The sequence below is a fragment of the Pogona vitticeps genome, chromosome 2, assembly GCF_051106095.1.
Source record: "Pogona vitticeps strain Pit_001003342236 chromosome 2, PviZW2.1, whole genome shotgun sequence".
Taxonomy (NCBI): Eukaryota; Metazoa; Chordata; class Lepidosauria; order Squamata; family Agamidae; genus Pogona; species Pogona vitticeps.
In genome coordinates, this window is record NC_135784.1 from 26,414,831 (window position 1) to 26,441,400 (window position 26,570).

General features: G+C 43.9%; 1 protein-coding gene across 1 annotated transcript; it reads left to right on the forward strand.

Moving 5' to 3' along the window:
• NEU1 (neuraminidase 1) lies at positions 1-26,570 on the forward strand. The gene is made up of 6 exons (XM_020811163.3): positions 1-321; positions 12,030-12,222; positions 16,198-16,460; positions 18,918-19,103; positions 23,090-23,309; positions 25,580-26,570. The coding sequence occupies exons 1-6, from the start codon at positions 181-183 to the stop codon at positions 25,798-25,800; spliced, it is 1,224 nt and encodes a 407-aa protein (XP_020666822.3). The 5' UTR covers positions 1-180; the 3' UTR covers positions 25,801-26,570.

The window sequence follows — 26,570 nt, forward strand, 5'->3', positions numbered from 1 at the left end:
GTCTTTCCAGCCAGCCAATCAGAAGCGCGCTGCAGACCCCGGGAGTTCCCAAGCGCTTCTCTTACTGTTGATTCCCGCAGACAGACCTAGGCGTGACTGCGGAAAGGGGAAGGGAAGCGTCCTTAAAGGGGAAGCAGCCCTAATTGATGCGGGGAAAGGGGGATCCCGACGATCGAAGCCATGAGTGCCGAACGTGATCCCAGAAGGGGATCAGGCCCCTGTAGAGGACCGGAAACTTGGTGGAGGGAGCTTTGCCTTGGAGTTCTGCTTTTTCTCGCCTTGTGCTGCTGCCAAACGTGTGGGATGGCCACTCCGGATCAGGTAAGGGGGAAACGGTGTGGGATTCCCACGTTTGCTGCGATACCCTGTTCCCATCCTCGACTAGAAAAAACTAAACTGGAGCAATGCATTTGCCCTCTCACTTCCCCACATCCACGGAATCATCGATCTGTCTGGGCAAGGATCTTTTCCCCTACCCGCCGTTTCCCTGGTGACCGTTCATAAATATTGAAAACAACAATCGAAGTATCTTAGAAGACCAGGATCGTGGCCATACCTACCTGTGCTTCTCCCCCGCTTCGCCCTCTTTTTAAAAATAAAAGCACGCGACAAATGCACCTACAGGCAGCCTGAGCAAAGTTAGGTGTTTTTACAAAACGTATCTATAATGAATCGAAGGTTAAGGTTGAAAGCTGGAAAGGAGATCACCGTAAACATGGTAACTGCTTTTTATTGTGTTTCTTCTGTCTGGTTTCGAAAGAGGTTTAAATGGTGTCGGTGGTTTCCCTTTTCCTTCTCTGCTGCACAGTTTTGCACTCTGAACAACCCTGTGAAAGTGGGGTAAGCTTTGAAAGAGAGTGACAGGCTTTGAAAGAGAGTCTCCAGCCCTCACAGCAGGGTGCTTTGAACTTGGCCTTTTCCTTCCCTGGTGCCCTGGTTATTGGACTACAGATTTTGCCCTTCATAGTCAGCAAAGCTGATTTGCTGGGGCTGATAGTGGCTGTCGCGCAACACATCTGGAGAGACATGAGATTGAGAGAGAAAGGCTTTTGGTAGCCCTTACAATGCAATGGCCAGAACAAGTTTCATCGTATTACTTTACATTAAATAAAAATCATGTGCTGTCAAGTCAGTTCTGACTGATGGTGACCCTTCTCGGGGTTTTCCAGATAGAGCATGCACAGCAATGATTTGCCCTTCTCTTCTTCTGGGGGTGCCCTGGGATTGAGCAGCTTGCCCAAGGCTACACAGGCTGGCTCTTCATCTAGGAGGCACAGTGGGGAATCAAACTCCCTACCCTTAGCTCCACAGCTGGACAACTAAATGATGACACTCCTTAGGAGATGGAGGAGAACTAGAGAGAGAGAGAGAGAGAAAGAAAGAAAGAAAGAAAGAAAGAAAGAAAGAAAGAAAGAAAGAAAGAAAGAAAGAAAGAAAGAACGAAAGAGTTTAAGTAAATGAGGGAGAAACAAAATTGAATATATTGTAAATAAATAGAAGTGACACAATCAGGGTGCTTGCTGAAGATCACTTAGTGAATAGACGTCCCCTTTTTAATTACTGATTGTGAAATCATAACATTTGTTTCTTCCATTTCACCTCCACCCGCCTCACACGTTTTTGAAAGTATGCTTCTAGCCAGGCTGGTTGTAGCGTTTCGGGAGTAGCAGTCTGGTAAAGGTTCCTAAATGCCATCCTTTTCCTACCTTCTTGGGAATTTTAGATTTCCACTGCAGTATCACAAAATCCCCAGAGTACATGACCTAGATTTGAGTTCAGTCCTGCGCCACTCCCTCCCTCCGCTAGGGATTCTCTACAAATTAACTTTTCTCCAGATTAGTCTTTACAGAGAGATAGGTGTGCAAGAGAAGGGAACAGGGATTCCTGTCTGAAATCTTGAACAAATAAACCCAATTGTTCCATCCTGATCCTTCAGTTTTGGCCCAGGGCTAGCTGGAACAATGAGAATAAGAATTTGTGTGTCAGCAGTATATCTGCAAATTAGTCAGAAGGAGATCAAAGCTGCTAATTTTGTCCCTAGGCAAGAATAACTAGAATTTTGTAATCACTTGTGGGTTGGTTCCTTTAATCATTTTTGTGCTTTCTGCACCAGCCGGGTTCTGTCTAGTTTTCCTGTGGTAAATGTACAAACTGTAGCTGGTAGTTGCTGGCCCCTGGATGTTTGAGGAAATGCAACTTGGCCTTTGGAATAGGTTACCTCCAACGTTGGAGGCATTCAGGAGAAAATTGGTCCACCCTCTGTCACATCTGCGTTGATTTGGATTTCTATGATTCTGTCACTCTCCTGATCTTCTACTGTTTTCTAACACCCAGGTGTTCATGAACTGCAATTCCCAAAAGCTTTCACCACCCGCTGTGACCCAGGGGCTTCTGGGAGTTGCAGTCCAAGGACACTTGGATTACCCACAGTTTGGAATCACTGCTCTAATCTACAGTTTCCTTCAGCCCTAGCCAGCGTAGCCAGTACCAAGCCCTATGAGGAAAGACTGAAAGAATTGGGCATGTTTAGCCTTGAGAAAAGAAGACAGAGGAGTGATATGATAAGACTTTTCAAATACTTGAAAGGATGTCATTCAGAGGAGGGGCAAGATCTGTTCTCAATCATCTCAGAGTGCAGGACATGCAACAATGGGCTCCAGTTAAAGGAAGCCAGATTTCAGTTGAATAGGAGGAAAAACTTCTTAATTGTTAAGCGCAGTGGAACCAATGACCTCGAGAGGTGGTGAGTGCGCCAACACTGGAGGAATTCAAGAGAAACTTAGACAACCACCTGGCAGATATCCTTTGATTTGCATTCCTGCATCGAGCAAGGGGTTGGGCTTGATGGCCTTATAGGCCCCTTCCAACTTCACTATTCTATGATTCTACTCAGAAATGATAGTTGTAATCCTTTATCCCATATTTACCAGTTTAAAAGCAAAGCACAGAGAATTTCATATTATCCTGGGCCTAATTTCCTAGTAAAACACTCATTGTCTGGGCTAAAATTATGTCTAAACCACAGAGGCTCAGAAGCTTCTCAAGACTTGGTCATGTTACAAGCAGTTGACTTATTTGATTTGATTTATTTGCTTTGTTGTTGTCACCACCCTGTTGTGTAACAGGGTTGTTCACAAAATTGTGAAGTCAACCTTGCATTCTCTCAACATGCTGATGGGTTAAGGAGGGATTTTGATACATGTTGGCAAAAGCTGAGTGCAAGCGGAGTGTGAGGAAGGTAGAAGTTTGGGGAACTGGTAGTCAACAAGTTGGATGTGGCCATATGTGCCCACCCTTCTGGCTCATTCTCTGCTCAGTCTGTTGCCTTCATGCTCCTGTTTCCCACCATTGATCTTCTATTTCCTGGTTAGTTCAGGTTCTGGTGGAGATTTTGAGGGAGATTTGGTGGCTGCCAGGAGTGTAGAGGTATGCTGCCATGGTACCTCTGGATTAAGAAATCCCTCTTTTCCTTCACGGGTAGATCTCTAGATTTCCAGGATAGACACTGAGAAAGAGAAGAGAGCGCAATCATGATGTATGTGAGTTGGTTGTGGCCATGTGAATATGTTTATAAGGAGGGGGAAAGTGTGTGGGTAGGATATGGGTTCTGCCATGGCCCTGCCTGCCTGCCTACCTCTTTGCTGATATGTAGTCTGTAGGTACAACAGAGGACGAGATGGCTGGACAGTGTCATTGAAGCTACCAACATGAATTTGACCCAACTCTGGGAGGCAGTGGAAGACAGGAGGGCCTGGCATGCTCTGGTCCATGAGTTCACGAAGAGTCGGACATGACTTAACGATTAAACAACAACAAGACTGTAGGTATCCAGTATGGTTTAGCAGACAGAGTGATAGACTAGACCCAGGAGACCTGGGTTCAAATCCTTGCTCAGCCATGGAAAGTCACTGGAGGTGTGGAACTGGTTAAACCACTCCGTAAATATCTCATGTTGAAAGCCCTATTAGCATCCCTCTAAATTGGTTCAGACTTGTTGGTACATAAGGCACAAGCCTCCAGGAGATTACCCATTAAAAAATTTGGTTATTGGTCTGAAATGGGTCCCCCCCCTCCAAGGTTTATAATGGAGATGTCCAGATGTTTTAGAAGATGTCACCCACCTTGTCTTACTGGCAGGAACAACAGACAGAGATCAATTGCCAGAGAGTACAGGTGGGGCTAATGAGTGTGTTGTGCTTTAAACCATCTGGAGGGAAGGTGGCCATTTTGGGACCATAAGCAATGGTATGTGTCTGAATCTATCAGTGTCACGTTGCTTTTGAGTCAGCCAGGACTAGATGCATGAATAGTTTTCCCTGGAAGAAGATGCTTCACATCCTCTCCTGCCTTCTAGGTTTACTCCTCTAGTGTTTGTCTTCACGCCTCTAACTCTTTGTCAGTGTGAGATTTCCATCACATGCAAGCTTTCGTCATTGACCTCTTTCCATGTTATTCCTCTTTTATCAGCTGTTTTTCCAGCTGCCTGACAGGCAAATCACTTCCTGATTCTTCAAGAGAGATTAGCCCAGCCCTGAGAGCTATTTAAACAGAGTTGTCAAATTGTCCTGAACCTCAGAATCAAGTCTATTGTGTTGATTCTGATGCTGAGGCTCTTCAAATCATATTGGTTTCTCCTGTCAGCAAGAGGCAAAAATCATGAGAAGAACACCAAAATATTTATTATGTCAGATTGGTTTCAGATCCTGTTGATGGTAATGGTCCTTCACCAGGTGACTTAAGAGATTTCTTAAATCTTGATTTTTGATACATTTTGAATAATTCAGCTATCTGATTTGTTTATCTTTCCTCCTCCAGCCTTACAGACTGCTAAGGACTGAGGGCAATTGATTTGAATAACTTCGTTCCACAGAATCTGCCTGATAAAATTATCATATTGAAATACTCTAAAACATTTCTGCTACATTCCCAGAATCCCCTAGCAACTAGCCATGCTGACCAGGGATTTCAGGGAGTTGATTGCCTCAAGAAATTAATTTCCCAAAAACTTTGCTTGAACCCACAGTTTCCCAGTTTGGGCGTAAACAGAAACCGTGGTTTGGTCAGGCTGGCTGGGGGATGATGGGAGCGGTCACCGGACACATCTGGCAGATGCCAGGTTGTGGGAGGCTGTTTTAAAAGGTAGCGACAAAAACCAAAGGACCTTTCAAAACGGCAGGCTGTGTCCCCCGCTTTTCCGGCAAAGGACTCAAAGGCGGAATCACACAACATGAATGGGTGGTTGGCAATTGTGGAAAGTTTTCTTTTATGTAATTTTGTTGCTTTTATTGTTGCATCCCTCGCTGTAAGCCGCCTAGAGTGGTCTATCGACTAGATAGGCGGGATATAAATAAAATAAAATAAATAAATAAATAAATAAATAAATAAATTACAGTGGTGCCTCGCATTATGATGTTAATTCGTTCCAGCGAAATCGCTATAGAATGAAAATGTCGTAATGCGAAAAGAAAAAACCCTTTGAAACGCATTAAAACCCGTTTAATGTGTTCCAAAGGGCTGTAAACTCACCGTCCAGTGAAGATCTTCCATAGGGTGGCCATTTTCGCTGCCTGTGCAGCGAGAAATCCATCCCAGAAAACAGCGGGGGGCCATTTTGTTTACCTGGTGGCCATTTTGAAACCACCGATCAGCTGTTAGAAAATCATCGTTTTGCGAAGAATCGGTTCCCGAAGCAGGGAACCAATCATTGCAAAGCGAAATTCCCCCATAGGAAACATCGTTTTGCGATCGCAAAAAGTTCATCGTAACGCGGTTTCATCGTTAAACGGGGCAATCGTAAAGCTAGGCACCACTGTATGTCCCTGCAGTCCTCATGACAGCACCCCAGCCTAGTTTCTCAGCTTGTATGGTTCATGGGCACAAGCCATTGAGCACATTCCAGAGTCCTGCTGCATGATTCCAGGGGTTTGCCTTGCTTTGGGTTCCGGTGTTTTGCTGAAGGGCTTTGAGCTGAGAATTCTCAGGAGGCAAACGGAGGTTCCTGCCCATCTCTCCCCCTTTGCAAGCAGGGCCATCTGCTTGCCTTTGTTCCTGACCCGTCTGCCAGTCCATTCTTTCTCACCACCACCACCCTCCTTCCTCTCAGCATTATACTGGGGACAGGCATGTTGAGCTAACGGTGACCTTGGCTGCTCTGTGCTCTTGGTATGTGGCCAAAGCTTCAAAGACTGAACAGGAGTACAGTACAACTGCATTTACAAGTTGGTGGGGCTTTTAAACAGCCCAAGGCTTATAGTGAGGCTGGGATAAGCAGCATTCTGAGTTCTTGTTTTTAAACCAGTTCAGACAAAGCACTGAGTTGGAGGGGACCTGGGGGTCATCTAGTCCAACCTCCTCCTGATGCAGGCAAGGGAAGGCTCAAGCTCGTAGACACATAGCTATCCACTCCCTGTTTAAAATGTCCAGAATCCTGAGATCGCTTTGTTATCAATATTTGAGAATGTGTAATATGATAAGATGATTTAAGAATTGATAACTAATTTATTAACAGCAGCGAGATTAATAATAGCTAGGCAATGGAAATCAAAATCTGAATTTCAAATGGATGAATGGTATAGTGAAATATGGAATATAGCTCTAAATGATAAATTAACTTGTAATTTAAAGGTTAAGAAAGGAGAGTTCAAAAAGAATAGTTCTTATGAAATATGGGGCAGATTTTTGGAATATGTATTAACAAGAGGAAAGGGGAAAGCTCCAAATCAAGAATCAATGCAGTTCTGGTGAAGAGAACAATAAAAGAAGAGGAAGAATATAAATGGAGAAAGAAGATTATAGCAAGAGGTCCCGTCTACGGTGGTGGGGAACACAGTTATATTGTATTTTGATTTGTTTATTTTATGTTTATGTTTAAGATAAATAAAAACTACAAAAAATGTCCAGAAGCAAAAAATTAATATTCCATGATGGCATTCTTTCCATTTAACATCTCATACCTGTGGTTCCGAGTCTTAGATATGCCAGGTGTTCTCGGACTACAACTCCCAGAAGCCTTCACCACTAGCTGTGCCAGAACCTGGGTCACTCAAGGTTGGGAACTACTGACCTGTACTATTACAGGAGGGAATCATCACCCCCATAATCTCATCTGATTTAAGGAACTAAACAGGGTTGGTAGCCACTAGGGAATACAAGCTTTTTTATTTTATTTTATTTTATTTTATTTTATTTTGCTTTGTGCCCTCAAGTTGCATCCAATTTATGGCAACCCTAATAGAGTTATCAAAATCCGGGAAGTATTGAAGAAGTTGTTTGTAGCATCGCTGCCACTCCCAGGAGTTTTCATAGCCAAGCAGGGGTTTGAACTCAGGACTCTGGAGTCCTAGCCTGGCGCTCTATCCCCTGTGCCACTCTTCCTCTCAGAAGGATTGTAGCTCCATCGTGAAACATATATTTTGCATGGGTTCAGTTGCCGGCATCGCCACTTAGGATTAAGGAAAAAGCCTGCCCAGGTTGGAAATGATAATAGCAGGCTAACTGAACTAAGGGACCAACTCTGTAAAAGGCAGCTTTCTATATCTGATAGCGAACAGAACCTAAAATAAACTCTACAACTCTGTAGCGTTCCAAACAATTTGTATTCTCTCTCCAGCCATTCTAGTCTGTGCTCACTAAGTACTGTATGTTGTGTCCTCACTGGGCTGTTTTCACAATTTCACAAGGTTTAACTAGTTCACTGTTAGTTGATCAATGAGTTCAACCTGCTAAAATGTGCTATATGTAAAAACAAACAAACTGGGAACTGCAACAGAATGTGGCAGTAAGCAGTGGTGCTGTTTAGAATGCTGGGCAACCAACCAGCAATGCCTTTAGGAAAATTCCCTCCTAATTTCTTAAAATTTATTTATTCAAACTTCAAGATTTACCAAGGCTTGTCAAGACCTCAATCTTATGCACGGATGATACTATTCTGACTTTATACGAATCATCATATAAAGTAGAGAACTAGCTATTAACCACACCAGACCAAAACATGGAATATAATATAGAGAATGTGGTTGTGTTCCATGGTTTGGTGTGATTAAGTGCTAGTTCTCTGCTTCTTCTGGCGACCACATGAAATACAGGCAATCACGAACGAAACCAACCCTTACCTATGGCTTCCGGCACCTTTTTGGGTCCCTGACAGGGCAACTGTTTGTTTAATGTGGGTAGGATCACTCAGTTTTTAGTGGCTTCCAACATGTACGATGATCACTGATAATAAACCAAGCTTGCACTGGTAGTGGTTTACACCAGTGGTTCTTAACCTTTTTGAAAGAAACGCCCCCTTGAGCCATTGAGGAAGTTATCACCGCCCCCTCCCCTGTGGTGATGATATATTTCTTATTGTTTGTTTGTTTATTTATTTATTTATTTATTTATTTATGACACTTAAATCCAATGACCCCTGAAAACAAAATTCAATTCCAAGAAAATGAAATACCCCCCAAAAGTAACATTTAATGATTAAGTTGCAAGCTAATTTTAAGACGCAAAAAGAAATATAAAAAGGGCATAAAAACAAACCGCAATGCAGGAACTAAAAATTTCAATACGAAAACTCTGAAACTAAATTAAGATTGGAGGAAAATATATATTCATGCACATTGTAAAAAGGCTGCAGCCATCTTCACAGGTTTGGCTTGCTCCAGCGCCCCCCTACCGCCCCCCCTTCTGCTCCAGCGCCCCCACGCCGCCCCTTTTCGTTCTACCGCCCCCCTGAAAAATGAAATCGCCCTCTGGGGGGCATTATCGCCCACGTTAAGAACCACTGGTTTACACCAACAATTTAGTGGCATGTCACTTGGGTAGCAAGCCAATGAAGTGGTATGTCACATACTGATAAATGGGGGGGGGAGTTTTATCTTGCTCCCTGCAGAAGGGGTGACAGGAGAGGACTCAAAGGCTATCTCTCCCTCTCCTTTTATTTATTTATTTATTTATTTATTTATTTATTTATTTATTTATTTATTTATTTATTTATTTATTTATTTATATATTTATATATTTATATATTTATATATTTATATATTTATATTTATATTTTATTATTATTATTATTATTATTTTATTTTATTTTATTTTATTTTAATTCATCATTGTTTCACTTTGATGGCAAGCCAATGCAGTGATAGATCACTTACAAATAAATGAAATAATAATAATAATACTTTGGCCTTCTCCTCTCCCCATGGAGAGAGAGAGATAGGAGAGGATGGCAGGGGGCATCGGAGCTCAGAAGGAAGAACATGTTAAATAGAGTCACTTTAAGGTGCACTGTGCTTTTTCAAAGGCGATCGTCTCTTTCCCAACATAACTTTTAGAAAGGAATTTATTTTCTACCATTCACATGTCTATCGCCTTATCATGGCATGCATGACTTCCACTTTTTAAGCTCTGTTTATTCCAGTGGCGATAATCAGGTTACTTATTCGTACTTTCGGGTCTTGCCTAAACAGCTTCTTTTACATCAACCCAATAAACGGGATGGACCAAGAAGGATTGATTTCACAGCCGAGGATCTTTGCTGATGGCAAGCCTGATATTACGAGCACTTACAGTAGCTCTGTTATGACACAGAGATTTTAATTGGCGAGTATAAGCATGTGCTTAACCCATGCCAGGAGGGGAAAAAAAGCTTGTAAATGTCGCTTTAAGATGAATAATGCTTTCTTTTCATTATTATTTGGTCTGCTGCCCTAACACATGAGAGAGCTGCTCAGAAGATGATAAACGCAAAGGAAATATTTGGGTATTTTGCTTTGTTTTTAAAAGAGAGCCTGTAATCTTAGATGATAATAGCCAGCCCAAAAGAGGAAAAGGTTGCTTTTTTTTTTCTTTTTTTGGCTAACAACTGTCAGAATGCCTGAGCCAGCATAGAAGCTGAAAACGGTAGCCCAAGGCTAGTGTCACATGAAGGATTTAAGTGAAATGGTGGTTTCATAAGGACTGGTGGTTGTACTGTTTGGCGACATGGCTGTTGCACAGCAGACTCCACACCAAAGGTCAGCAGCCTGCCAGTTGCATTCAGAGAAATCCCCAACAGGATAATGCCACTAAAATACAGGTAAGGTGCTCCCATCTCTGCTAATACCAAACTCAGGGAGTGACTGCACAGCAAAGTTATCCTGAGCTGGATCGGACCACCCAGGGTTGCTTGAAGGTGTGGTCTGAGATTTAGAACAATCCTTGCATCCACCTACAAGGGATCAGGAGGTTTGGGTACAAATAATTGGGAGTCAGACATCCTTTCCCTGGGAGGATTTCCCAGCTGCGTCCCTATCTAGATGCAGTGGCGCTCACGACTTTGATTCATGTCCTCGTAATCTCAAGAATAGACTACTGCAGTGCTCTCTACGTGGGGCTACCCTTGAGGTTGATGTGGAGACTTCAACTGGTTCAGCATTTGGCAGCCAGATTAATAACTGGGGTGAGAAAATTTGAGCAAATCTCCCCCATTCTGGCAGCCCTTCATTGGCTACTGGTTCATTTCGGCATCAACTTCAAGGTTATGATGATACCATTCAAAGCCCTAAACGGCGGGTTAAACTGCAGAAGCCTCTGTGCTGCAAGGTCAGAAGACAAGCAGTCATAAGATCGAATCCACGTGATGGAGTGAGCTCCCGTCGCTTATCCCAGCTCCTGCCAACCTAGCAGTTCGAAAGCATGTAAATGGGAGTAGATAAATAGGTACCACCTCGGTGGGAAGGTAACAACATTCCGTATCTAGTTGTGCTGGCCACGTGACCACGGAAACTGTCTATGGACAAACGCTGGCTCTACGGCTTAGAGACGGGGGTGAGCACCACACCCTGGAGTCAGACACGACTGTACTAGATAGGTAAAGGTAAAGGTTCCCCTTCATCAAAGAGAACTTTTACCTTTACCTGTCTAGCAGAATGCCTGCTCCCAGCCAGATCTGTCCATAATACCCGTTCTTCACAGACAGGGCAGTTGAGGGCCTTGAGCCCAAAAGAAGCCCGGAGGGAAAGAACAAGGAACCGGGCCTTCTTGGCAGTCGGCCCCCGTCTATGGAACAACCTGCCCGTTGAGATCCGCCTGGCACCCTCGTTGGATGGGTTTAAACAAGCATCGAAGACTTGGCTCTTCCATCAGGCCTTCCCTGAGCATTCAGTTGCTGATATCTCTGCTTCGCTTTTATTATCCTTTTTGCCATCCTTTCATCATCCTTTCGACCATCTTTATAGCCATCTATTTTAATTTATCCTACTTGTTATTGTATCTGTTAAATGCTTGTATTATTTTATTCTTATTGTCTTTTAATCTTGTGTTGTTGTTAGCTGCCCAGAGTGGCCTGGCTGCCAGAGGGTGTGGGGTATAAATCTAATGAATGAATGAATATATATATGTCAGATAAGATGATTTATTTAGTTAGTTTGTCTTTTTTGTATTGTAGCATGTGTATCTTTGATTTGTCTGGCGCCGACGCTGATGACATTTCGGCGCCAGGTCAAAACCTTCCTGTTCCAAATGGCTTTTAACTGAAATAATATCAGCTGTAGGTCTGATGGCAATTTTTAGAATATATATTTTAATTGCATTTTAATTATTTTGCCCTTTTATTTTGCCTTTTTATTGTATTTTAAATGCTGTAAGCCGCCCAGAGACCTTCGGGTAGTGTGGGCGGCATATAAGTTAAATAAATAAATAAATAAACAAATAAATAAATAAATAAATAAATAAATAAATAAATAAATAAATAATAATAAAAAGGTAACTTTCAAGTAATTGAGTCATTTTTCATTCCTGAAAGCATTTTGGATATAAAATGGGGTGTACCTCCCCCCCAGCTGAATCCAACAAAAATTAGAATTCCCCCAATTTCATACCTGGCACAGACAGTGGTGGGTCCTGGAGGGTGAAAAATTGACCCTTAGACCCTCTATTATAATCGCCTCCCCTGGCAGAGGGGCTTGCCTTAGGGACACCGATGTTTCTCTGTCCTCCCTCCTCCCCGAACTGTCTTTGCAACAGTAATTTAACAGTCCTTCCTGGGTTTATCTTGGCAGGTTAAACCCATCATCACCATGGAGCAATTGCTGTGGGTGAGTGGCAGCGTGATCGGGGAGGTGAACACCTACAGGATCCCTCTCATCACAGCCACACCCCAGGGCACACTTTTGGCCTTTGCTGAAGCCAGGAAGCATTCGCCTTCTGACATTGGAGCCAAGTTTATCGCCCTCCGCCGGTCCCAGGACAAAGGTTTGTTGAGACCAAGGACTGGGAGAAATAGAAGGGAATCAGGCCTCTGAGGGGCATGCGTGCTGGAAATCAGGTGTGTCAGAACCACCATGCGGACATGCTTCTTCCTTGATCTACAACCCCCAGAACACCCTGGCTCCGTTGACCCTGATGGCTGAGGGATTCTGGGTCTTGTAGGCTAAAGAACATGTGTTCTTAAGATCCCTTCAGAAGACACCTGAAGGAAACCCAAATGCTTGAATTGTAGCAGTATGATAGAAATGGCCCTGCCCCACCATTTTTCCTATCATCTGTGCACCTGTTGCTTTTAGAAGGCTGCTGATAGGGGAGCAATTCATCTAAAAGTGAAGATTCAGGCCATGGGACTTTGTGGTGTTTATTCATTTATTTATGGAATTTTTATACTGCCTAATTAGTGACAAACACTACTCTGGGAGGTGAACATGATGAAACGAATGAGCAAGGAAGCCTTGACACACACACACACCCCACAGACAGAAAACAAACAGTATAACAAAAAAACATTAACAAGAAAAGAATCACCCTGTCAGAGGTAGGCATCCTTCAGTCTCGAGAGACTATGGTAACGTGCTCTGTATGGAGGACTTCGAACAGCGTCTAGTGTGGCTGAGAAGGCCAATTCGAGAGTGACAATCCCTTCCACACTTAGGACAAATACAATCTGTACCCTGTCTAGCTCCCTGATTTTGCTGCTTTCGGGACTGCCTCTTTGCCTCGGCCTGCTGGACAAGGGTCTCTCCAAAGTGGGAGAGGCCATGAAGCACCGCCTGCCTCCAGGCTGAAAGCTCAGATGCCAAGGTTTCCCATCTGTTGAGGTCCATTCCTAAGGCCTTCAGATCCTGCTTGCAGATATCCTTGTATGGCAGCCATACTCTCCCTCTGGGGCACTTTCCCTGCACTAGTTCTCCATACAGGAGATCTTTTGGAAACCGACCATCAGCCATTCTCACAACTTGCCAGAGCCAACTTACTAGACATTGCTGTTTCAGTAACGTATACATGCTGAAAATTCCAGCTCATTCTAGGACTAGTCTATTCGGAACTTTTTCCTGCCCTGTCAGAGACAAAGAAGAAATAGTACAGTGGAAACCACTAAAAGGGAGAAAAAACATGGAGGCATAACATGTTACAGGTACTCCCCTGCTTATGGTGATATATATTTTAAAGGCAGTTTTGAAAAATTCTGCCTTAACTTTCTGAATCCTCAGAGGGAGGGGGCCTGGCACACCTCTAATGACAATTTGTGCCAGAGTGATGGGGCCACCACCGAGAAGGCCCGGTTCCTCGCTGAGACCTTTCTCGTGTCTCTTGGCATCATTAAAGTCTACCCCTGTGTGTCAGGCATAAAGAGATGGACATGAACATCTTGCATATTGGAACAGAAATGCATCCACTGTTAGTTTATTTCCATTACTTAATCCCCACCAGCAACAGGGCACTTCATATCTGAATGTTAATACTGTTATGTCTCAATAGCTGGAGGAACACAGAAACAGTTTTGACCCAAGACATTTTGCCACCTGAGACAGAACAGCAAATTACTCCCAAGTTGTATACTGCCTAAAGCCATCTTTTTTTTTTTTCCTGGGCAGAAGAAGTAGAACTCTCCCAAGCGTTTTTACCCATCCTGGCCATATTAGTTTTTTTTTTAATGGTAATGACAATAATTTGCTACCCATTCTTGGTACTTAAAAGTTGTTACCCTGAAGCAGCCACCTAGCCTGCCACCTAATTATAAGTTACTAGCACTTATAGGGAAGGTGAAAATAAGACTGATATATAATTTGTAACCCAGACAAGAAAGGAAAGCCGACACAGCAATAAAGAGAAAAGAGAATGCGGTATCTGAATGGTGTCCCTTTCTCGTGAGTTGACCAGAAAGTTTGAAGAAGTAGTATGAGCAATGCTTAAGAACTGGCCCTTCAGAGTGGAGAAAAGTTACCTTTTGGGATTACATCTTGGCTATGAGAGCTGGAGTTATTTAAAAAATAATTTTACCAAGCTCTCCTAGAATGGTCTGATTTCTAGTGGTAGCTGGAAGATTCTAGGCCAGGGTTGGGCACTTTGTGACCTTCTGCGTGCTGTCAGGTTACCATTCTCATCCGCCTTAGCCAGTAGAGGGGGATAATGGAAGCTGGAGTGCAGTCATGATGGTTGAAGGGCTACCAGTTGCCCACTCATGTCCCAGTCCACGGAGTCTTCGCCTTAATTGCTATGGCCGACTCCTGCTGCCCTACAGCTTTAAAAGTGAAGGATGTGGTACCTCGGTCACAGAATTGTGGTGTCTGAGGGTGTTGGCCTGGCCATTGTGGTCCCTGAAAAGAATCCAGCACCAGATCTGGAGAGTTTCAAAGTGGATGCTGCCAGAGATGCAAGTGTAGGCTGCAATACTGCAGAAAGATGGAAAAGGCTGCAACTCCTAGTCAGGGGAGTTCGAGGAAATAGCTTTTCCAAGCTTGCAAAAGAAAAAAAAGGAGAGAGAGAAAAAAAGGCAAACACATACCGTACTTACAAGTTCTTATTCACAAGGACTTGATAAACAATAGGTAAATGAGTGAATGCGGCAAAAACAAACGTTAAAAACTAGTATTTGTGACACAATAAATATTTTTAAATAATGCAATAGAGGGTTCAATTCACTTCAGGGATGAATCCCCGTTAGGCGCTACGACAGATACAAAAGACAAGCAAATTAGACAAGGCTAAACATTGTAAGTGGTGAAGTGCCACGTGTAAATCAGCAGGCACCATGAATGAGGCTATCTTTGCTATAATTTGCCTCAGAAAGAATAGCCCGTTGATGTAGGGATAAACTGTTAAAAGCACAAATCGGAAGGAAGCATTTGTGACTCCTTGTGAAGCCTCATAGGAAGAGAGGCCTGTTAACATGCATGGATTAACTCCAGCCTTTTGGAAGGCTTGGCCCTTGAAAAAATTAAAATAGCCACAAAAATTCAGGAGCCTAATAGGCTGTTTCTATCTTTCTGCTGATGTTTGTGTGACAAATTGTTTGCTTCAATTCTGGCACCTCTTCCTAGGGTAAAAAGAATATTCTAGAGTGTATTGCTAGGCAGCCAGTGTTCTCTCACTGTTTTCAGGTTAAGATCGCCGGGAGAGCAGAAAAAAACAATCTCAGTCTTCTCCTGGGTTTTTAATGACACTTTTGTCTGCAATCAGCTGGCAAAACCCTGGATCAGATGGAATAAAAACAGTACAAGCTTTACCCTCTGCTGCTAATACAGGGTTGGGAACAGTCGGTTCTTCAGATGTTGCCAAAATTCATCTCCCATCAGACCTACCTGGAATGAATGATGATGGGAGTTTCCTTAGCACTATGTTTAATGCTTGCTCATTATATTCCTGTTGACAGTGCAGGATACAGGCCGGCACAAAAAGTTGCAGACCGCCTTCTAGGCTCAGGAGAAAGAGATCATTTGGCAGCCAACTTAATCCGTACATGGTATTCTACCCTCGTGCAGCGGAATAACAGCTGAAATAATATGTGATGTTAGGTTTAAAACACCTCATTTTGAAGAAGGAGTATAGCAAGTTTGTAGCCGGGTCCTTTCACAGAAAAGTTCTTGCACTGAGGTGTATATTAACACTGAAGCAGATGGATTTGCCTCAGATGGCTTTGTTTCTTCTGTTCCGATGGTTACAGATGACGGGCATTTTAGTCAAAAGTTGGAATTTTGGTCTGCATGATTTTCCAGAATCCCCCAGTGGTGAATTCTGGGAGAAAGAGATTTAAAAAGTCCAATGGATCTGAAGGATACAGTACTAGGTTGTGGGATGTGCAGTTTTAGAAGATACTTTACCATCTGTGGTTTGTTTGGTGGTGTTGGTGGTGATGGTTTTGCTCTTCTCCTTTGGGTGCAGCTACATGCCATGAAGAGATGAGGTATATAAATATGTGTAATAAAGGATAGCGTATTGTCTGTCTCTCTTCTTCAGGTGCTACTTGGAGTCCAACTTCATTTATAGTTGATGATGGGTCCTTGGCAGATGGCCTCAATCTTGGGGCTGTGGTGGTGGACTGGGAAAAGGACATTGTATTCTTGGTATATTCTCTGTGTGCCCACTACCACCAGTGCCCTGTTGCCAGCACCATGATCATTCGCAGCCGTGATGATGGGGTCACCTGGAGCGTTCCCCGGAATCTGTCTGAGGATATTGGCACAACCATGTTTGCCCCTGGACCAGGCTATGGCATTCAAGTAAGCATGCCTATGTTAGATGTAAGAATGGTTGTGGGTTGTGCCCCCTTTTTTCCCCTTATATACACTGTGATTTGTCAGCCACAATTCCAGAATGGGAAGAAAACACGCACACAAAACAGTACTCGAAATTAAATTCAAACTGGATTCTCAAAGGCTTTCACAGCCAGTATCCGATGGTTGTTGTAGGGGTTTTTTAGCTGTTTGGCCGTGTCCTGGGATTTTTTCTTCCTAACATTTCCGCTAGTCTCTGTGGCCGGCATCTTCAGAGGACAGGAGTTAGAACTCTATCCCACACACTACACCAGAACACAGACAGAGTTCTGATTCCTCTCCTCTGAAGATGCTGGCCACGGAGACTGGCAAAACGTTAGGAAGAAAAACCTCCAGAACACAGCCAAACAGCCAAAAAAAAATAAAATAAAATAAAACCACACCTACAACCATAAACTCAAAATACTTGACAATTTCAGCCTGTAGATTTTTTTAAAATGGATGAAATGTTGCTGCTGATATGTTTTGTCTAGTTGCTTCTGACTTATAGTAGTGACCCTTCCAAAAGGTTCTTTTGTTAGGAGTGAGTTTGTATTAATGAAACACAAGCACAAACTATAGCATATAAAATACCAATTTTACATTGTGTTGCAGAATATGAACCTAGTGGATCAGGAATGAACAAAATAAAAGTTCCCAGTCTTCATAATTGTGAAGGTGATCAGAAGCCTGTAAGAAAGGTTAGCTAAAATTTCAAACGCTAGAGAAGTGGCAGAGGTTACAGTGGATCACTGATAACCTATATAACTATCTACTGTAACTGATACAAAATGGTGGAACGGCTCCACCATTGGCACATTTCATAAAATCCTAAGAGTCTTAGAACTGATGTGCTGGAAAGGATCTTCAGGATCATCTAGTCTATCCTCTCTACAATTGAGGAAAACTACAACTATTCCTAAAGGATGGCTCCCCATTCTGTTTAGAAGCCTCCAGTAGGGAGAGTCTTACCAACTTCTGAGATAGTCAGTTCCACCATCAAAGAGGAAGGTCTTCCTAATGTTTAGTCAGAATCTCCTTTCTTGTAACTCGAATCCATTGGTTCGGGTCTGTGGAAGTACAGCAACAAGCCTGATCCATCTTCTTTGTGATAACCCTTTCACTCTACATACCTAGGCAATTAGTTTTGCTGTCATTTCATCAGCACTTGTAGTGCAAGTCAGTTCCAGCCAAGCACAGGATTCCATGCTCGTTTGTTGTGCTATGCCAGGTCACCAACATTAATTCATATTCCAACATATTTTACCAGACTCCATATTTAGTGCATATTTAGTGCTTTCCTTAAAAAGAAAGTCTTGAGATACTTTGGGAAATTAAAAAGAGCTACTGTAGGCTCTAACTGATGCATTTAGGGAGTGTGGTGCAGCAGTTAAAGAGGTTAGACTAGGGCTATGGAGACCCAGGTCCAACCTCAATTCTTCTCTCTCGAGCTCACTGTGAGACCCTGGGTGATTCACTCAGCATCTACCCTTAGGTTTCATAATGAGGGGCACGATCCAGATGGTAAGACCTAATGGATTAAAATTATGTGAAAGGAGATTTTGCATAAGTATTAGGAAGAACTTCTTAACAATTTGAATTGTTTTATAGTGGAATGGACTCCCTTGAAGAGTAGTGAACTCTCCTTTCATTGGAGGTGTTTAAACAGAGATTAACTGGGCATTCTTTGGCCATTGGCAAAGCAGCTACCATGTTCTCTAGACTCACAAAGAGAGCATGGCTCAATAAGAAGCTGATGACACATACCAAGATCCAAGTCTATAGAGCCTGTGTCCTGAGCACACTCCTGTACTGCAGTGAGTCCTGGACCCTTTGTGCATGGCAGGAGAGGAAGCTGAACACCTTCCATATGTGTTGTCTCCCACACATTTTTGGTATCACCTGGCAGGACAAAGGATTTGTCTTCAGTGTGGAAGGGATTGTCACTCACGAATTGGCCTCCTCAGCCACACTAGACGCTGTTCCAAGTCCTCTATACAGAGCACATTACCATAGTCTTTCGAGACTGAAGGATGCCTAATGAGTTGGCCAAAATGCTTTGGCTATAGATTTCTTGCTTTGCCTGGGGATAGGACTTGACTTGAGGTTCCTTCCAGCTCAATAATTCTGTGATTCGACATATGTTGCTGTCAGTTCCTTGGAGGAAAAGTGAGGCATAAATCCAATTAATGAATTAGTTAATAATAAAATTAGGGCAGCTACTAGAAAGGCCATATTCCTATCATCATCACATGATAACAGAATTGGGAGCAGCAACCAGGCATTTCCCAACTGGGCTTATATGGAACGAGAGGTATTCCCAAGGGAGGGGGCCCAAGATGGGATAACGTGGGGGCATGCGTATAGGAAGGAGCCCTGGTAGGAAAGGAGTCTCATTTCTGTTGAATCGCCTCTGGCTTGCAGAAGCGCTACGAGCCCAAGAAAGGGCGTTTGATCGTCTGTGGCCACGGGACGCTAGCACGGGACGGGATCTCATGCCTCCTCAGCGACGACCATGGCCTAACTTGGCGATATGGACGGCAGCCCTTGCATGGGATCCCTTATGGTGAGAGGAAGCTTCTCAGTGACTTCAATCCTGATGAATGCCAGGTGGGTGTGACCATGGGCAATTTCTCAAGGGCAAGGAGTCTGGAAGAAAAACGATTATCATTAATACAAAGCCCAACAGATATAAAACCAGGTCATTTCCTCTCTCCTCCAGATTCCCCCAACACCCTGAAAAGTGTATGGCACTTGAAAATTGTTCTGCCCTACATGCCTCTGGAGGTGTGTGATTGATTGATTGATTGATTGATTGATTGATTGATTTTATTTTATTTATTTTATTTTATTTTATTTTATTTTATTTATATCCCGCCTATCTAGTCGCGGTGGACTACTCTAGGCGGCCAACAACAGAGATAAAATACAATAAGATAAAACAGTAAATTACGAAACAATTAAAAGTACAGAAACAATAAAGGAGAAAAGAAAATCAAAAGTAATCTGGTGAGAAGGCCTGCCGAAACATCCAGGTCTTTAATAGATTCTTAAAGGTGCCCAGCGAGGGAGCTCCGCGAATACCAGGAGGTAAATTATTCCACAGGCGAGGAGCCACCGCCGAGAAGGCCCTATTTCTTGTCTTCTCCTTCCGGGCCTCCCTCGGTGTTAGGCTCCTCAGCCTCACCTCCTGGCTCGCACGAGTGACATGGGTAGAACTTGGTGGGAGTAGGCGTTCCGCCAGGTATCGAGGCCCTAAACCGTTTAGGGCTTTATACGTAAGCGTTAACACTTTGAAGTCGATGCGGGACCTGATGGGCAGCCAATGCAATGCGGCCAGAGTGGGCGAAATATGTTGGAATTTTTTCACTCCACTGAGTAATCTGGCCGCCGCATTCTGCACCACCTGTAATTTCCGCAGCAACCTCAAAGGAAGCCCCACGTAGAGCGCATTACAGTGGTCTAATCTTGAGATTACGAGCGCGTGTACTAAGATGGTGAGCACCCCCAATTCCAGGTAGGTCCGCAGCTGGGCTATCCGCCTGAGGTGAAAAAAGGCGGTGCGGACCACCGACGCCGCCTGTGACTCCATGGAGAGCACCGGGTCCATATGGATCCCCAAGCTGCGTACCCCATCCTTTGCAGGGAGAGTCACCCCTCCAAAAGAGAGGGAGTTTCCCAAATCCCCGACTGTGGGAGGGCCCAGTACTTCCGTCTTGTCCGGGTTCAGCCTAAGCCCGTTCTCCTGCATCCATTCCAGTATAGTCCCCAGGCAGCGCTGGAGGCACAGGACAGCTTCTCCTGCGGTTGGCAAAAAGGAGATGTAGAGCTGCGTGTCATCCGCATACTGGTGACACGAAGCACCACACCCCCTGATGACCCCACCCAGCGGCCTCATATAGATGTTAAATAGCATTGGGGAGATAATCGACCCCTGTGGAACCCCACAGTTGAGGCTCCACGGGGCCGAGACTCTCTCCCCAAGCTGAACTCTCTGGGGACGGTCCTCCAAGAAGGAACGGAGCCAGGACAATGCCAGGCCACCTATTCCCAACTCAGAGAGCCTCCCCAGGAGGATACCGTGGTCAATGGTATCAAAGGCCGCTGAGATGTCGAGGAGGACCAACAGGGACACTTTGCCCCTATCGGCCTCCCTCAATAGGTCATCACACAGGGCAACCAAAGCCGTTTCTGTGCCGTGGCGCGGCCTGAAGCCCGACTGGAATGGATCCAGGGCATCTGTTTCATCCAGGAGCGCTTGAAGCTGGTCGGCCACCACCCTCTCGACTACCTTGCTAAGGAAAGAAACATTGGCGACGGGCCTGTAGTTGCCAATTTCGTCCGCCGCCAAACTAGGTTTCTTCCTGATGGGCCTAATGAGTGTGTCCTTCAGGGCAGATGGAAATCTGCCCTCAAGGAGAGACCCATTTATTATAGCCGTGGCCCACTCCATTGTTAGCGGCCTGGCTGCTTTGATTAGCCAGGCCGGGCAAGGGTCCAAAGAGGAGGTGGTGGCACGACAGCGGTCAAGCGCCCTGGAGACAGTGTCAGGCGTGACAGGCTGAAAGGTGTCCAAGATCACCGGGCAGGATGGAGCGCTGGACATCTCAGCTCGACTCACTGTGCTCAAAAAAGGAGAGAGGTCCCGGTGGATGGCCTCCACTTTTGATTTAAAAAATGCTGCAAATTGGTCCGGCGAAAAACTAGGGGGAGGCCCTAGTTTTGATTGATTGATTGATTGATTGAATGATTGATTGATTGATTGATTTATTTATTTATTTATTTATTTATTTATTTATTTATTTATTTATTTATTTATTTATTTATTTATTTATTTACAATATATTTTAGCCGCACCATTACCAGTGGTTTCTGGGCGGCGTACAACAATATTAAAACTTAAAAACACTAAAAACATTTAAAAATACAATATAAAATATCATATAAAATATCATATCATAAAATATCATAAAAACATCATAAAATATCATATAGTAAAACAATTCTTAAAACATTAAAATTAATAAGTGTGCAAATTAATAATTTGCCACTGAAACGTAATTTTGAAAACAAATATGTGCCTGTTGTGAAAAACTTTATAGAAATAGAAGTGACTTTTTCTAAGGGGGGGAAACAGTTTAAAGGCTTGAAACAGGGACGCCGGGTACACTTACGGTGAAACAACCAATCGTGCCCCCCTCCTTAGGAATACCATTTGCAATTTCGGAGGCCTTTCTTTTCCCTAGTGCCACCCTGGGGTGGGCCATATGCAGTCTGCCCACTCCAGTGAGCGCAGAGGCTTTGGCTGTGTTGCTGTGAAAAGCCGGGAGGTGACTGAAAAGCAGCTCTAGGTTTGCCGCTTGTCCTAAAGCTCAGTTTTTGGCCTCGTAAGCTTTTCTACATGCAACGACGGCAGCGCCGTCTTGTCCTTTGCCTCAGGCAGCACCATGTTTTGGGCCGGCCCTCGGTGGAACGCTGAATTCAAGCACCGTTTGCCGATTGCAAGGATTTGGCTTCCAGCACCATCCATAAGGATTCCTGAGGGAAAAAAAAGTCTGTTTTGTCTCTAGGGCCAGGCCAGGCAGCTGTGGCCCTACAAAAAAAATTTTTTTTGGCCTACCAGTCCCCGTAGACCAGTGGTGAGTTGTAGACCCCAAACACCTCAAAGCCGGAGGGATTCCCTCTAGTCTGCAGTCGTAGTCCCTATATGTATATCTCTTCCTCCCCCCAACTCTGATTATTATTTCTGAGTAGAATATGACCGGGAAGCTCTTCTACGCTCTGTTCTGCCGTCGGACAGATTCTGTTGGACAAACTCAGAAAATCTCTCCTAAAGGAGTCCTGGTTGGTCTCCGCTCTTTCACCTGTGGGAAAAGACATTTTTCCCCACCCAGCCTTTGGCACGGAAGCTGACCTCATCATGTCGGAGGGTGTTGAACTGCTTAGGCATTGCATTAATTTTTATTATTATTATTATTATTGATGGACTCTGAGGGTTACATTTTAATCAAGACTTTGTTTTTAGTCCTGTTAGTTTCCTAGAATGCCTTTTTGGTGGAAAGGTGGGGGGTCAATAACAACATGAACAAATACTGGGAGAAACAAAGCATTTAGATGATACAAAATAAATAAATAAATAAATTCGGTCTTATTAATTTTATTTATTTATTTATTTATTTATTTATTTATTTATTTATTTATTTATTTAATATCCCGCCTATCTAGCCGGTTAAGACCACTCTAGGCGGCTAACAACATAAAATAGAACAATAAGTACTGTATATATAAAACAGTATTACATAAAATAGACGTAATAAAAAAGGCAAATAGAGGGGAAAGAGGGCATCAGTGATTGACTGGAGGTCCATTATATCCTTGTCTTTTCAAATGTGAGGTTTCAAAATGTTTCCATCTGACAGCAGGCTCTTCTTTCCCTAGATCACATGTTTTAAAATGATGAGTAGTACAGTGGGATGAGATATGGGATTTTCCTGGGGGGGGGGAGAGGGCAGGCTGCCCAGTGCAGACCAGCAACCCCCCGTTCACCCCAAATCTATCGTAATCTTTTCTACACCCCCCCCAACTTCTTCTTACAGCCCTATGAGCTGCCAGACGGTTCTGTGGTGATCAACGCCAGGAACCAAAATTTCTACCACTGCAGCTGCCGTATTGTGGTCCGCAGCTACGATGCTTGTGAAACCCTCCCTCTGGATAATGTGACCTTTGACATGACCCTAGTGGACCCAGCCGTGGCTGCAGGCGCTCTGGTCAAATCTGGCCTCGTCTTCTTCAGCAACCCAGCCCATGAGCGTCAACGTGAGTGAGAAATCAGAGTACATATGCTTAAAGGATGGTGATTGGATGTATATGGATGGTGGATGTGGGTATGAACAAGAAGAGTATAAGTGTGAGGAAGAGCAGATTTGAGTATATGTTTCTGAGAGACAGGTTGTTGGGTTGTAATTTTATAGGTACAGTGGTGCCTCGCATAGCGACGTTAATTCGTTCCGCAAAAATCGCTGCAGAACGAAAACGTCGTTATGCGATATTAAAAAGCCCATAGAAACGCATTGAAACCCCTTCAATGTGTTCCTATGGGCTTAAAACTCACAGTTCAGCGAAGATCCTCCATAGCACGGCCATTTTTGCTGCCTAGTAAGCGAGGAATCGGTCCCTAAACACAGCGGGCAGCCATTTTGTTTACCCGGCGGCCATTTTGAAACCGCCAATCAGCTGGCTGAAAATGGAGGCTTTGCGATGATCGCTTCCCTGTGATCATCGCAAAGCGAAATTCCCCCATAGGGAACATCGCAAAGCAATCGCTTTTGCAATCGCAAAAAATGTGTCGCAAAGCGATTTCGTCGTAAAACGAAGCCATCGCTATGCGAGGCACCACTGTATATAAGAAGCTGCCTTATGCTGAATGAGACCCTTGCTTGGTCCATGTAGCCCATCCTGACTGATGCTGGCTCTCAAGGGCTTCAAAACAGTTTTATCTGATCCCTAACTACTAACCATACCTTACCCAGCTCAGCTTTCAAAATCAACTGAGATCAAGAATATCTGAAGTACTCTGAACATGAGAAACCTAGAGTGGTTCTGGAATTAATTTCTCTGAAATACAAATGTATTAATGGCAAGATTAATGACCTTACCAAATGAGGTATTGGTTATTGTTACATAATTTATGTATTCTTCAAAGGAACCCAAGCTAGTAAATAAGCAGTAAAAAGTAAGTAACGAGTTACCGGTAAGAACATAAGCAGAGCTATGCTGGATCAGGCCAAGGGCCCATCTAGTTCAGCTTCCTGGATCTCACAGTGGCCCCACCAGATCCCTCTGGGAGCACACGGGACAACTAGATCCCTGTCTCCTGATCCCCCCTCCCCTGCATCTGGCTTTTGGAGGTACCTTCCTTTTAAGGTAACATAATTTTGTCATTTGGATTACTGACATCCTGTTAGTTTTTGAATAATTATCTTTGTTCTGCTGCCACCTTTTGTGTCAGTTCTTTTTGTATATAGTTAGTATAGATTTGGCTCTTGAGAGTCCCCTGGATTGCAAGGAGAACAAACCTATCCATTCTAAAGGAAACCAACCCTGAGTGCTCCCTGGAAGGACAGATCCTGAAGCTGAGGCTCCAATACGTTGGCCATCTCATGAGAAGAGAAGACTCCCTGGAAAAGACCCTGATGTTAGGAAAGTGTGAAGGAAAGAGGAGAAGGGGGCAACAGAGGACGAGATGGTTGGACAGTGTCTTGGAAGCGCCCAACATGAATTTGACCCAACTCCAGGAGGCAGTGGAAGACAGGAGGGCCTGGCGTGCTCTGGTCCATGGGGTCACAAAGATTCGGACAAGACTGAACGAATAAACAACAATGAAGTATAGATTTGGGGTTCATTTGTTTGTTTGGTGTTTTAATTTTGATTATTACTGAATTTTACCTTATGTTGGGATATTGTAAGTTGCCCAGAATAGTGGCTTGGCCAATAGATGGGTGGAATAAAAATTAAAACAAATAACTTGTTATTTCAAAGGCAACAAGTAATTACAATACTCCTTTGTAGCTGTAGAGAGTGACAACTACTTTATTAGGTATAATGAGTAACACCAGGCTATTTTCAGGTAACCCTTTTTAAGAATTAAAGGTATTTTAGAGGCATCAACAGGAATTTTTCAGTTTTAATGCCATTCTCATTCCACTCCTTGGTAGCAAGATAAGTTGGTTTTGTCTCTTGTGTTTTCATAAACATTTCCAAGGCACAGTGTTGGAAACGGCCACCAGAGACTATTTTAATATATTTTTCTGGCCTGTTGCATCATGTGACAAAGTAATTGCATAATCTTAGAAACGCTATACTGTATAGTAAGTGTGCCCTTGGCTGCCAGGTGAGATTCTTTGTTTATCTCTACCTCGAAATCCATTGTAATCCCTGGACACCTTCCCTCCAATTACGAAACCCAGCCCAGTTTAGCTTCCAAAATCAGATGGTATTACGGTTGTATGAATAAGAAAGAAAACCATTTCCCTGTCTACTCTCTTTTCATAAATATGACCCAGGACTCTTTCTCTTCTCTAACGCAGGGGTCAACATGACACTACGCTGGAGTTTTACAAACGGCTCTTCGTGGTGGAAGGAACCTTTGCAGATCTGGAGTGGGGCCAGCGGCTATTCTTCAATGACAGCACTGGATGGGGCAGCCCCCGAGGATGCCCAGAGCCTCTTTGTCATTTATGAGAAGGGGTGGGTCACATCCACAGACAGTGTTTCGGTGGCCAAGATTAGCATCAACGGGAAGCTCTGACCCCACTGTGGTCTTCCACCATTTCCCTCAACCTTATGTGCCTTTGATCACTCTTGAACCTTTTGGCTGCTTGGCTACGAAAGAAGGGAATTTGCATTGGGACTTGGGAGAGATCGACAACACCGGTGGAGAGGCAAGAAAGCAGAGTTTGGAGGAGGGATATATGTCTTGTTTTAGACTACAATTCCCAGAATCCCTCAGCCAGCATGGCCAACAATTGTGCTGGCTAGTAGAGTTTGGGAGCTGTAGTCTAAAGAAGTTATCTCCTGCCCCGACACCCCAAGCTCTGCCTGAAAGTTGTGGCTGAAGGGCATTTGGGTCCAGAACTTTGGGGAAGCCGGGCACCTGTCATAGTAGGCCTAGAGGTCCGGGAGTCTATCCTCCATCCTCCCTTTGGCTTCTCTTCTCCCTCTTTGCCTCTGGCAGGACTCAACCAAGCCTTTTTGTCATGGCCATTTCCCCTACAGTGATGTTGGGGCTGCCGTTCTACCTCAGAAACACTCCTGATTTTGAGATGCTGCTATTGAATTCCTGGGTGGGGACTGAAGTTTTATTGAAACGAGGGTGGGCAGGTTGGACGACGCAAGAGAGGAAAAAAAATAAAAATTAAAGGACTCGAGAAAGCAGAAAGCCAGCTGACAACAGTTGTATGACAAGGAGCAAATTGTTGTCCACTTTGGAATGGTTTTTTTTTTTAATTTTGTTCATTTTTATCAAATGGAAAGAAGAGAAAATGTTTGTAGTGAATAAAGTCATTGATGCACCTTTCA

Excerpts from the sequence above, each read along its gene's own strand:
- NEU1 (XM_020811163.3), top strand. The coding sequence starts at position 181 with ATGAGTGCCGAACGTGATCCCAGAAGGGGATCAGGCCCCTGTAGAGGA. Across the intron at positions 12,223-16,197 it reads CCGCCGGTCCCAGGACAAAG|GTGCTACTTGGAGTCCAACT; the intron begins GTTTGTTGAGAC and ends TCTCTTCTTCAG. Across the intron at positions 16,461-18,917 it reads GACCAGGCTATGGCATTCAA|AAGCGCTACGAGCCCAAGAA; the intron begins GTAAGCATGCCT and ends TCTGGCTTGCAG.